Source organism: Nothoprocta perdicaria, unplaced genomic scaffold (genome assembly GCF_003342845.1).
Source record: "Nothoprocta perdicaria isolate Ctin4 unplaced genomic scaffold, notPer1 scaffold_181, whole genome shotgun sequence".
NCBI lineage: Eukaryota > Metazoa > Chordata > Aves > Tinamiformes > Tinamidae > Nothoprocta > Nothoprocta perdicaria.
Genome location: NW_020454994.1, coordinates 224,374 through 237,626, shown reverse-complemented (window position 1 = coordinate 237,626; position 13,253 = coordinate 224,374). Strand labels below are relative to the sequence as shown.

Below are 13,253 nucleotides of genomic sequence, written 5' to 3'. Positions count from 1 at the left end.
TAACCTTTGGTTCCATCATTATCTTATTGCAGGAATTGATTATCTGCATCCTGATCTTGCCTCAAATTATGTAAGTACATGCTGACCTTTTCTGTAAAATGTAGATTTCCTTATTGTTATCATCCCTTTTTCATACCAAAGTTTAAGCAATGAGGAGAATGAGAGCACAGTTGAATTGCTGGTCTTACAGATGCTACTTTTTGGCTTTGAAAAAGCAGCAGACTGAAAATGGGACTGCCTGTGGAGGGAATGAAAAGGTGACAAAGCTCCTGGTAGAGGAATGACAGTGCTGCCTCGCATTGAATCAGCTTCAGCCTGCAATATTGGATTTAAGATAGAAATGAGTAACCTGGGAATTGGCTCTAAATCCTGCTATTAAGATGCAGAACATACCTGTCGCCTTCTGGGCTGTGGGCYGTGGCGAGGCTGCTGTTGTATTAGCCCTTGAAATCCCTGGGAATGCCACAATTTGGATGCAACACAGCATCCAGAACATGAAACATGTGCAGGGCAGATGATATATTCCTGGCATGGGCTGTGRCAATGGATTCTTCCTCAAAGCTCCCTCAAATTTACCTTCACACTTGAGGCTTGCTGCCTGTGCAAGCTGCGAGGGGCTACCAGCTTGCAGGGACTCTGCTTTATATTTTCCTGCAGCCAGTGGCTTCGCCTCAGGCAGCCCGGCCTTCTTCACCTGAACACATCAGTGTGATTTTTAATTGGGATTAAAGGCACAGAAGAACAGAGCAGATTAGAACTAAGGGTAAAAACCCATGAGTCATTCAGATAGAATAGCTCCAAAGTGAGAAAGTGTAGTGCATTTATTCCTATGTATGAGTTACTGCAATTTAAATGATAATAAACAGCCTGCACAGTGGAAACCTGGCCCTGGGGTTGGTTTTGGTAAAGAATATAGAGAGCTGGGAGGAGTTCACTTAGGGCCAGAGACTTGGGAAAGAGCYGACCACAGGATGTAAAGTGCAGAGTGGACGGTTTCCCTCCTTATTAATTGGTTGAATAACTTGACTACAGCTAATTAGGTCCTATCCTAAATGTAAAAATGCTCAGCCCAATGGGATTACTCAGTAGGATGTTTCCTTAAAGAAACGCAAAGAAGTCTGCACAGAGGCTGTCTTTGTAGGAATGGGTCACAGGGATATGTTAAGCAGCGTATGAGCTGAGGAATATGTTAAGCAGCATTTTTTTTTACTCATTTGCTTCCTTTTACATCAGCTCTAATGCTGAATATTCACATATGTGAATATTCTGGTTTCATAAAGAATAATGAATAATAAAATAAAGAATAAAGAATAATAAAAAATCATGTTTCAAATAGACAAGAAAAAAACCTGCACATACCTGTTTTTATGTCAAATAGGAACATTCCTGTTGTTAACAATGGACCTAGGATCATGTTCAGAAACCAAAAATATATTTCCCAGTAATAGAATGTTTTTCTCTTTTAATTCTATAAATATTTTCCATTTGATGGATAAACACTTGTTGGACTTAGCAGAAATGTGGTTTGCTTTTTTTTTTTTTTTTTTTTTTACAGTGGAAATTGTGAATATTCTAGAAATTTATGGGAAATGACATTTCAAAAGTAGAAGATGACATGATAGAACCCAAAGTCACAAAACAGCGGAGATGGAGAGCGACGTGAAAAAGGACATTTTAGGGATTAATTTGGGAGAAGAACAGGAGTGAGGGAAGCAAAGAGCAGTGACAGGCACGAGTGACATGTGCAGAGACTGATCTGCACCGAGGACAAACTGGGGAAGCCTGAGGAGAAATAACTTTGTTGTAGCCAACAGTGACCCAGCAGTGGAGCCACAAAGGGGCTGCCGAGGGATAGGCTAGGGAATGGGAAGGCCAAAAAAGCTGCTCATTTTTTTTTCCAATAGGAAAAATCTAGCCAATGTGAGAGGGGTTGGCCGGGCTCATGCAGGGTGTGTGGGGAGCCAGGCGCAGTGGAGAGGGCTCCGAGGAAGGGCTGCTTGGTAGGACACAAACTCAAAGAGCAGAAAGCCCCATCCTGAGAGAYTGCAGTCTTAAATGGGTTACAAAGTGAGTGCCTTCAACGTAAAAGCTGAAGGCCTTCAGTATAAGAGAACAAAAGTCTTGCCTATCAAATGAAATCTTTCTGCCCGAGATTCACCTTTAATTCCATGCTGAATGTACCAGAGGAAACAACAGGGAAACGTGCTGGTAAATTGTTACGTGTTGTGCAAGCCAAGCACTAAAAAGGGCCCCTGCAGATTTTGCCATCCAAAGACCATCTGCACCCTTGAGAGAAGGACCCTCTGACACGGTCCTACCACAAGATCAAGGTTAACTCTTGCTCTTGCTGCTAAAATCCGCCTTCTCCTCCCTCTCCTGTGTCTAACACAGTGAGCGCTGGGCTCTACTCAGCTGCTCTTGGCCTCTCCTCTCCCTCCCCTTGCGAGGTGATGTCGGCCTTAAGTCTTAGCAGCTCCTTCCCTGACGCTGTCCACAGTGTCTATGAGGCCACAGGAGCCTTTTTTCCCAGCAGGCAGTAATTTGAGGCATGAACTAAAGACAAGGAATGAAATCCAGCTGAAGGAAAGATCAGTCTAGTCCTGAAAATGCAGTGCAGTCAGTCTGCTAGGGAAGATGCACATGCTGGGCTAGCGTGGGTATTGCAGTCCGTGCCAGCACCTCGGAGAGGTTTTATTGGTGTCCAAAGTTTCACCTTTCATAACACTTCCATTTCAGGGCACCTTTTATTTATTTATTTATTTTTTTAAGAGTGTTCGTTGTTGTTAGGAAATGGAGAGCCAACAGCTTAGGTTTGCAGGTGGCTGCACTACTTGAAATTTAGTACTTAGAGACAGCAAGACTTGGAAAGGAGAAAGAGCTTTCTAAAATAAATGTATTTTGTGGGTTTTTTTCCCTAAAAAATGCTTGGGACCTGTGTCTTCCTGAAATGCCTGTGTAAAGTAATAGAGAGGAGGAAGCAAATTTGCTCCAAGTGAACCACTGAAATAAGGAACGCGATGCTTACTAAATAAGGAGCTGGATCTTGTGATCTTATTCTAAATTATGTTGAGCCAGCATCTCATCTGTCTTTGTTATGTCCCTTAAAGTGCCTTACCAGTGCATTCCAGGTGAATATTTGGTGCTCTGTGTTTATCAGAGAGGTTATCCAAACGCTGAGCATTAACGCACCATTGACAGAGCAACTGGCAACTTAGCAGCGCCAGTTAAAAATTCATATTAGAAGCCCTCAAGCCAGTAATAACAGACTTGTTCACGCTTTGAAATCCTGCTGTTCCATCAGCATTGTTATTTGATGTGAAGCACATGGTTTCAAGGGTCTTCTGTGGTACGTTTGTGATTGCACTTGGTGGAATTCTTCGTGCTTAATCTGACTCTAAAGAGCCTGGTGATGGCACTTGATCTGCCTACCGGTGCCTCCATCATTTCAGTTCAGTAGGTGAGATTTGTAGCTTCAAATTGCAGATGGGATAATTTCAATTGCTCTTAGCCAGGGATATGCCTTTATGGCAGAACATTGCAGCATTTCTCCATGAAACCATCCTCTCTGGAAAGGAGCAAGTCCACATTTTTGCTGTGGGATATAATTTGATGCGTCTCAGCCACAGTCCTCTTTCCTCTGTCCTAAAAAAACCCAAATCAACAGATTATCCTTCTGTTTCGCAGGTAGCAGCTGTGGATACTGGAGTGCCCTCCATCCATGTTTTTATTCTCACAGCTCCTGAGCTATTTTCTAATGTGCTACTCGGTGCAGTAACGAGAGATTGAACCTGCTCACACTAACTTTTTGGAATTGCCCATGTGTTTAAAGACACATGTGGCAGTGGCTTCAGAGCAATCAACGCTTTGTAAGACTGAGCCTATACAGGGTCTGAGAGACCAGTGGCTTCTGGATAGCGTCCTTACTACTCCCCTAGGTCAGCAAAGGAAGGTCCAAGTCTTGCAGGCCCTCAGGCAGTCTCATAACTTTTGTTGTGACATCTGTTTACATTTAAGGAAATGAAGCTGTGAGGTTAGGACTGATTTACAGCTGGGGTATCTCCTCCTTTGGGAAGTCTGATATTCCAAAATGGGCTTCATCCCAAGCTGGAGTGTGAGGCTGATATTGCAACCACAAATATGAGAAAGAGGAAGAGTGAATATGTTAAATGTGAAAATAGCAAAAAGCTCTAAACTAAATCAAAATTGAGGGAAAAAAAATCTAGTCTGTTGCTAATTAATTATATTCTGCAGCCCCATCCCGTGGAAAAAGCTTCATTCCCTCAGGAACAAGCACTGATAGGACAGGTCCAGGTAAACCCCGAGTGCCCTTCTAAGCCAAGCTAGAGGATCATCAGTCTCCATCCATTCCTGCCTGTGTAGGTACCTGGGAAGGAGCAGGGCTGCTCTCCCAGCACAGCCTCCAGCTGCTGCCGTGTCACTACTTGCTTTTCTGGGGCCATGGGGTTCTGGCAAAGCTGGAATTTTCCATTCTGCCCCTTGCACGCAGAAAGCCTCATTGCTGAAGGATCAATATTTTCTTCCAAGCCTTGGAAACCCTGCAGAGGTTCAGCCTTCAGGAAATTATATTTTGCCCACAAAGAGAACCCTTCATTATGAACTGATAATTAAAAAGCTGAAGCCTGATGTACTCCAAGGTTTTCTTTCAACTCAGACCATGTGTACAAAAGCCAGCAATTCTCAGAACTAGCTTCTCCAAGATACAGCATCTGAACTAGAAGGTAAAATAACAAGGGCTGCATATTAGATGTTTATTAACAGAGGAGAACAGCAGCTATAGGGGCTTGTGATGGCAAATTTCAGGACGTTGTTTTGAAGAAAAACCTAAGGGAGCAAATAGATATTGCAGATGGGTTTGCAGTGCCATGAAAGGAAGCATAAGCTGATGCCTCTCTCTCATATCAGTTTGTGTTCTYGTACTTTGGTAGTTGGCCAGCGTTTTCTGGTAAAGGTCAGTGCAGCTGCATTTTCCCATTTGCAGCAGCAGGGAGCTGATCAGCTCTGGTAAGGGGGGGTTTCCCTCACTGGCAACAGCAAAGAAGATCCAAATTGCAGGAAGAGACTGTGGCCAGCAGTAAAAACTGTTCGTTCTGGTGTCTGAGTGGTGCCTGGAGCCGAATGCTGGTTTAAAAAAGAGGGGAGAAGCAGAGAAGAGAAGGAGGGGGAGAGAGAGGGAGAAGACAACAGATATTTACTGTGGGAGGTGACTGTGTGACTAGGTAGCCCTTTTTTTTTTTAATATTGGTACTTAAAAAGTAAAAATTAGGCAGCAAATTTTAGGAAAGTGATAACAGTATCGTATGTTCAGATAAAAAGGATTACAATATTTTCTGTTGAAGTCTATGAAAATCCATGGATGTAAATGTTTCCAAATACCYCTGCAGTCATCCCCCATGGCACTTCATTGCTCTCCTTCTCACAGTGTTCTGCTTTTTCCTCTCCTGCACAACCTGTATCTTTAGGACACGATCTTATGTTCCACCTTCCAAGGTCTTTATCAGCTTTTACTCAGGCTTTTATACAGAGAAGCATCTCCTGAGCAAAACGGGCCTTACCTAAGGACTGAAGGAGAGCTCCCTGCCATTATCTTGGGGCTGACTGAAGTTTTTTGCCATCTAATATTTCATATTCAAATGTAGACAGCAGGGGGGACTTACCTGTCTTTGGGCTTTAGCTCTGGCTCTCTCACAATTTTGGTAGCTTGTCACCAGCTCATACGATACCAGCCCCCCCCTTGCTGGGAGGCAAACAGAAGCATATTGCTGGATTAATTATCTTATCATGTAAGCAATGAATCAGGGAAATGTTCTTCTTCTGTTATGATGGGCAATCTCCATTGTTTGCTAGAGGAACAAAGTCATCATTGAGTAATTTTTAAAGCCATGACAGAAATTACAAATATTGCAGGCAATAAATTAAGCGCTGCAGTATGTGCAGTGAAGCTTAGCAACAGCATAAAGGATCTGGATTCTTTTAGGAAGCTTCATTAACACGGGTCTCTGAGATGCCTCAGCCTACCCGCACGCTGCTGAAAGGACCAGCTGACTGTTCTGGATGCCGTGGGTCTGATCTTGGTGATTTACCAGTGGAAAACATCAATATTTCCGCTGAAATCATTGGCGCCTAATGGGATTTTTGCAGGTTGACAAAGCTTCACTGGTCTCCATTGAGCCCTGCTACTTTGACCCAGMGGATCAAAGGCCCCACAGTAATCCCAGCTGATGTAACTGTCACCACGTGAAGCAGAGCTCACCCAGCATTAGTGGCAAGAAAAATGTCACCCTTCCCAGGCAGAAATTTGTTGGAAAACCTCTAAAGACTTTGAAAAGCTCCCTGTGTCACTGCCCTGTTGTTAATATGAGCCCAGGGCAACCACAGCGAGCTTAGAGCCAGGCAAGGTTCGTGCTTGCCTCGTAGCACCGATCTCACGTAGCTTCAGGAGACCCAATTCCTGTATTGGAAGAACCTGAGAGAGGGAGGAGCATTCATATTTCCTACTGTGTCCCAAAGGGTTGCTGACTGCACATGCTAGGCACTTAATATGAATACAGCCTTACCAGTAACACATCAGAAGTATTTTATACAATATTGTCATTTTGGCCGTTAACCCTAGTACCTATTTTTAATTGCAGTGCTAAAATAGCATTTATGTTTTCAGAAAATAAAGCACAGAATAAATTCTTTTGAATGGTTCAATGCATCACTAATGGAATTTTAGATTGTTTGGGTTACTTTTCTTGATGTTTCTTTTTTTTCTTTTTTCTTTTTTTTTTTTTTTGGGCTAATAGGTTTTCTCAAATATGCCCCAGCATAGAAATTAAAATTATCCCCCCAAACCTACGCTAAACCTCTGATATCTTCCTAGTAACACACTGTGCACCCTGTTTGATGGATAGTCTTGAAGCAGACAGTGGCAGAAATTTCATCAAGGAATTGTTGAGACAGAGAAAATGAAATCTTTTTCTTTTTTTTTTCCTTTTTTTTTTTTTTTTTTTTTTTTTGCCAGGGTAAAAGGATGGATCAAGTGTTTAAATGCCCGGCTGACTGATGCCTCAGCTGCAGCAATTGATGGCCTTCTGTTGGGCTGTTTATGCTGCTCAGGTGGCTGCTGGGCCTTAGAAAGCTGCTTTGGGCATGTAGGAGGTGAACATCCTYGGGAGCACACAGAGATGCAAAGCACTGGAGTCTCCCCAGCATAAATTAGAAGCAACTGGGAAGAGAGTGAAATTCCTGGTTTCGGACGTGGGGAAATAAAGGTTCTCAGCTGAGGCTCTGTGTGCCCTCCTAGGGTTACCACGCGCAGAAAAGCTTTTACAGTCTCCTCTTCCTCCTTCCCTGCCTTTGTAGGTAGCTGCCACAGTGGAGCTTGTGCCGGGGCCTAACAAAGATGGCCCTGATATTCCTCATCTCTACCTTGTAGAAACTTCACCTGCTCCCTGACCATGGGAGAGGGGCCTCTCTACCTCCATGGGCAGCAGGCACTGCCTCAGTGCCATCTTGCCTCAGGAAGGACCAAGCATTTTGCAATCCTGGGAGCTAGCAAGGCCTTCTAGCTTTCCACTGAGGTGGAAGAGCGAAAGCACCTAAGTCTAGTCCTCCCCGGGGTCACTTCACCCACACATTTTCTGGGCAGAGGCCACAGGTTGTGAAGGAGGGGTGATAGCCTTGAAGGAGAGGTGATAGCCCTGAAGGAGGGGTGATGGCCTTGAAGGAGGGTTGATGGCCTTGAAGGAGGGATGATAGCCCAAAGGAGGTACTTCTTGTGTCGCACCCAGGGCTGCGTTTGCAGTTGAAAACAGGATTTCTCACAGMAAAAGGTGTTGTGCTAACTGCTCTGCTAAACCCTAACTTGAGAGATATTTACCTCAAACACCATTTTATGGGGCTTGAAGCTGCACCTCGTCTATTCAGCTGCTGTTAATTGGCATTGCTGAGTCTGCTCCGCTGATTTGGGCATCTCAGGGGGGTTGCTCTGATTTATGCTAGCTGTAAAATAYCCACAACGTGCTATTCCTTTGGAATCACAAAGATACTAATGTGCTGTAGTTCCAGTTGCCTGACAATATTTTAAAGCAGGAGATGCTGCCAATAGTTTCCAGCTTTCTCTTATATTAGAACCATCCGAAGGGGATATTTGTCAAATTAAATGTATGCCCGGTGCGTAGGCAGTGTGACATGATGCCAAAGACACTCATTTTGCAAGCTAAAGACCACACGCCCCCAGCACTTATTTTTCTCTATAATCAATGTACCAAATTAATCAGCGGCGCACCRAGAAAGTGCGAGGTTGCTAATCACTTTAATCATTAAGCAGTGGTATTAATTTTCACTTAAGGCATCTTCCAGGGAAAGTAAATTAAGATTGTTGAAATGAGAAATGCACAGGGGTGGTAGGGAGCAGATAAGGACGTTCCTGCATTGGTTCTGACAGGCAGTCTCTCTCCAGGACTTCTCTAAGAAAGCTTTTTATTTTTATAAATATTTTCTTCATTTATTTGGGTGAGAAAAATAGAGTTGTCAGTTCTCACTGGTGGCTGTGGAAGAATCTGGCTTTCTTTAATGCCTTTTATTTCTTTTTCTATTGCCTCCCTTTTTGCTGATCAGTTGGTTTTCAGAACTGGTGAGAAGTCTTCCTCTGGAGCAGTGTTTTTGCTAGTAAAGGCAAGTGTTTTATAGAATGAAAGTGTCTATGGAAAAATTAAAGTAAAATATTTTTCACTTTGGGTCAATTCAGCCTCAGTTTAAATATTTTACTTCCAGAACACACTGAATTAAAACAACAGCAGCAACAAAATGCCACTCTGGTGCATAGTCCACTGGGGAGAACAGAGTCAGAGGCACAATCCCCTGGAGACAGCACAAACCATGGAATTTTAAAACAAAGTTCAGTCAAATGAAATAAAGAACTTCTGTTTCCCCAAAGCGAAAACACTGCATTTTTGATTGAAAAAAACAAAAAAAAAAAAAAAAAAAAAAAAAAACCTGCATTTTTTTTTCCAAATGGAAAACTTGAGGACTTCTTTTCTTGTTGTTTTCTCCAGAAACCACTGTTCAACCTGTTCATCTATCTTAAAACACTAATCAGTTCTGAAATCCCTCAATACTCTTGGGCATGGAAATAGGATTTGTTTCAGATTTGTGCTAGAGCTGTTGCATTCCAGCTGCTGAGGGGCTACCATGGAAGCCTGAGGACAGTGGGGCCTGCAGGAAGCGTTGATGTCTCCCAAAGCTTAAGAAAGTTCCGGCTGTTTTAGTTGGAGACTTTCAGGCCCAAGAGTGGTTTTGACAAGAGAATCAAAATCTCCACCCTATTCATTAGCAGTCATAAACTGGGTTTAAAAAGAGAGTTCCTGTCCAATACCAGCTGACCTGGCATCAAGAGAAGGATTCTGCATCAACAGTGGCCTTCAGTTTGACTCCTTCATTCCTGTTTTACTGGGAATGACAGGGATGTGTGTGTAAACATGGGCATTGCCTTGCCCCTTCCCCAGCGCCTCACGAGGAGCTGATCTTGAGAGCGGTGCTGGGCACATTCCCATGCTCGGTGCTCTGCTGCAGTTATTTATTTCAAATAACACAGTGATCTGTCACTGTCACTGAGAGCAGCACATGGGTTGGGGGTTGCATTGCAGGAGCTGCCATTTTTTAACTGAAGAGTTGGGATGAAGAAATGAAAGTACTAAAGGCTTTGAGGGAATCTTCGCTTTTCTCTCCCTTGGAGCTGCATGGCAAACACACAGAGTGGGGTTATGAGGAGCGTGGGGCTAACCCCAGTGTCAGCATCATCTGTACCAAGTGGGGCTGATCCCAGTGTCAGCACCATCTGCACCGAGGGGGCTCTGGGCACACGACGCAGCAGCCCCATGTCCTTCGTCTGCTTCCTTCTGCCCATCCGGCGAAGGCTGAATGCTGCCCTGCAGATAGATGGTTGTGCAAAGTGGCAAATACAGAGTAGGCTCTATGGGAGAGGTTAAAACTGGCATGTTTGACCTTAAATTTACCATGTGCTAAGCCCACACAGTTCACAGGTGGCTCAGCCAAAGCGGGGTAAGTCATGAACCATGCGAGCCTCAACACAGTGCATAAAGATGTTGGCCAGTACTTAAACATCCCTCCTTCCCTGTGTCTATACCTCATTTTGATTCATTTGGAATTAATTCATTTTTTTTTCTGCCTGGCATTTCCTCTGTATTTCACAGGTGCTGGCTCTGCGTTGTTTGATTTTCGTTGTATGCAGTTGTGCTCTGCGTGTCACTGTGGTGCTGCTCGGCACATCTTCTGGCATGCAATGGGGGTGTTTAAAATACTGAGAAATGCCTGCCCTATTTCACATTGCTTCTCCTTAAAAATGATGCTTTTGATTTCTGTTGCTTTCCCCATAGAAGCAATAAACATAATGAGCATTTATTACAAAGGAGCAGAGTCACAGTGCACAATGTCTGATAAAATGTTAGCCTCATTGAAGTCACTAGTAGTTCTTCCATTAAGTTCAGAGCAGTCAGGAATTTGATGGATCATATAAATAACGGGCTTGTGGTGTTTGTTGTGCTGTGTTCTCCTTTGCTTAATCCTCACAATCAGAGACGTAGCCTTCAACTGAGCTAATACTGGTACTAAAAGCTCTGGGAACACAACTGGCTGGGGTAACAACTTCTGCTTGTGCCTGGTGAAATATCTGCTGTGTCTGGTGCTCTGCAAGTGCTGTCTGGTGACAGTAAAATGGATGTATTAGTGCATACCTCAGCCACACGTTCCCTGGGCTGACCTTACTCTACATTTTGATTTAAACTGAGGATCTCTAGAGATGATCTGTGGGCAGGTTGTAGTCAGAGTTTTATTGAGAAAGGTGTCTTATTTTCTTTGAGTATGAGCAAAGGAGAGTGTAAAAACTGGGCAGTGTTCAAGGGCTTCATAATTTCAATGCCAGCATGTTTTATTTTTTTTTAATTTAGAATTACTTCRTGTGAGAAACTAAATCAGTTAAATTCAATGGCACTTGACTCTATTGCAAAAGTAGTGACTGATGTAATTGTGAATCTGTCATTTACTCAACTAACGACGTCGAGGGCAATTCTAAATTTATGCTGTCAATAAATTGCTGTGAAAACATTAGTTTTGATCAGATATACTAATCTTTAAGAAAACAGCATATTTATGAAATGCAAACTACTAAATACTATTTGCAAAATCACAAACAGTTACAAATGTGTAGATTTACTTGGGAACATCTTTTCTACAAATCCCACCTTTCCCCCCACCAGAATTTTGGACTTTGGCTCCATGGCTCTTGCTGACTTTCTCACAGGATAAACTATGCAAATGATGTATTTTTAATGAAAGAGCATATAAGTGGGTACATTAAAGGCCTTGAGAACCCAGCATGTCTTGACAGACATTAGTTACATCATTAATATTCCCCAGGATGCTCTCAAACTCTGCTAATGAGGTCAGTGTGCAGTGTTAAGCAGTATATCTGCAAGGCCTTTAAATTCTAAGGCACATGGGGCGACCTGTGGTTGCTTTTTGAAGCCAAAGAAATGTAGAGAATAGCTTRCATTGTGCTTTTTGAGTCCTTCTCCAAAATGTTCACCTCCTTTTGATTCGCCTGTAATGTCATTGCTATGTGTCTCTTTATCTTCTTTCCGCTCCGTGCAATTTAATTGGAACATTAATTGAGTTGTTGCTAACTCTTTCTTCCCTTGTCGGGTGAAAAGCCCTTTAGAACAAGAAATAACCCGACTACTTTCCTGCGTTTGTCTGTTCTTTGACTTTTAATTCTTCCATATCACCTGAATAGGGTGTAACTAAATATAATGGGCCCGAACTTCATTTCTCTGCTGCTGTCTTTATTATGTATTGGAAAGGGAATGTGAACCAAATTTTTAATAAAATGGAACATTATGAGGCCAGATAAAGTGTGTTCTCTCAGTTTTTTTCAGTAAAAGTCACCACACTTTGTATTTGCTACCGTGGCAAAGTACTCTGATGGATTATATCTTTCTAACCACTCAAATGCTACCTTTTTCCCCCCTACATTAAAGGAAGTAGGAAAGACTGAAGCTTTCAATTTGCCACTTGTTCTGAAAGGTATTAACAGTTAATGGTTGTCTTTTATTATTTTATTTTATTTTATTTTATTTTATTTTATTTTATTTTATTTTATTTTATTTTATTTTATTTTATGACTTTAATTGCCTTAGCAACATGTCAGCTATGACCACTCACTACCCCCTGAGTATACTGAAGACATAACTCAAGACTCTTAGGCAGCCCTCTGAAAACTACTTAATATTTGGCTGAGCATAAGTATATGTTTCACTTTTTTTTTGGTATGTTTTCTTGCTTTTGCCCTCAGAGCTCTGACTTTGGCTAAGCAATTAGTTACTGGGGCTGTGCTTCGGATTTCCTCCACGTCACCCTGAAAATTGCAGCACACACCCGGAATGCCGAGAGGTGAATTGTGAAGTAGCCTCTGTTATGAACACAAGTTTATTTGCCTGCCTGCTTTTTAATAAAAACTCAGCCTGCCTCAATTTCATGCGTTTTTTTGCTATGTGAGGTGAAGATGTGTGGGAGAAGCAATAGAGGATATGTCAATATTTTCAAAGGAAATCTAATTTASAAAAAGAGCACAATGTAAGATAGTCCTTGCGTTCCTTCAAAAATAATGCCCACTTAATGAGGATAAATATCAATGTTATCACTAGACCCAGTGTCTTCTCTTCTGGTGCATGCTCTTTTTAACCTAAGCAGTGAAAAAGTTCCAGCTTCGCAAATTAAGAGGCTGCATCAAAGGTGAAACAGCAAACATTTATCATGCTGTAAGTTCTAGTAACTGTAATATTAATTATGAAAAGTAGTTTTATTGTTACAAGTTAAGCATATGCAGTTTGTCATATGCATATGCATATGCAGTCAGTCATAGCCAGTTTATAGCGTTTGGGCCATTCCACTTGTTTGACTTTGACTTGTTCCAGATCCTTAATGAGTGCTCAAGGGCTCTGCATTTTGAAGCTGCTCCTGCTCCCAAGGTCCTTCCTGTTATTTGTGGGGTCTAGCAGCCTTGGAGCATGTGGGAAACCCTGAGATGTGGCTCAGGGAGCCTTGGACCTGGTAAATGCAGGGGTGCATCTTCTTTTCCACTAGCAGTTGATCTAGAAGGCTGGAAATTGGTTTCTTTGGCAGCTAACAGGTTACAAACACCTCAAAATGGGATTCCTGGACACCTCAGGTGT

At 42.6% G+C, this 13,253-nt stretch overlaps 1 protein-coding gene across 1 annotated transcript in view; it reads left to right on the top strand.

Moving 5' to 3' along the window:
- Positions 1–13,253, top strand: part of PCSK2 (proprotein convertase subtilisin/kexin type 2) — a gene marked incomplete at its 5' end in the record, with an annotated part of 86,572 nt that overhangs the window by 41,263 nt on the left and 32,056 nt on the right. The window contains one exon of the mRNA XM_026036599.1: positions 33–70. Coding sequence (XP_025892384.1) covers positions 33–70 — 38 coding nt within the window. The remainder of the gene's footprint in view (positions 1–32; positions 71–13,253) is intronic.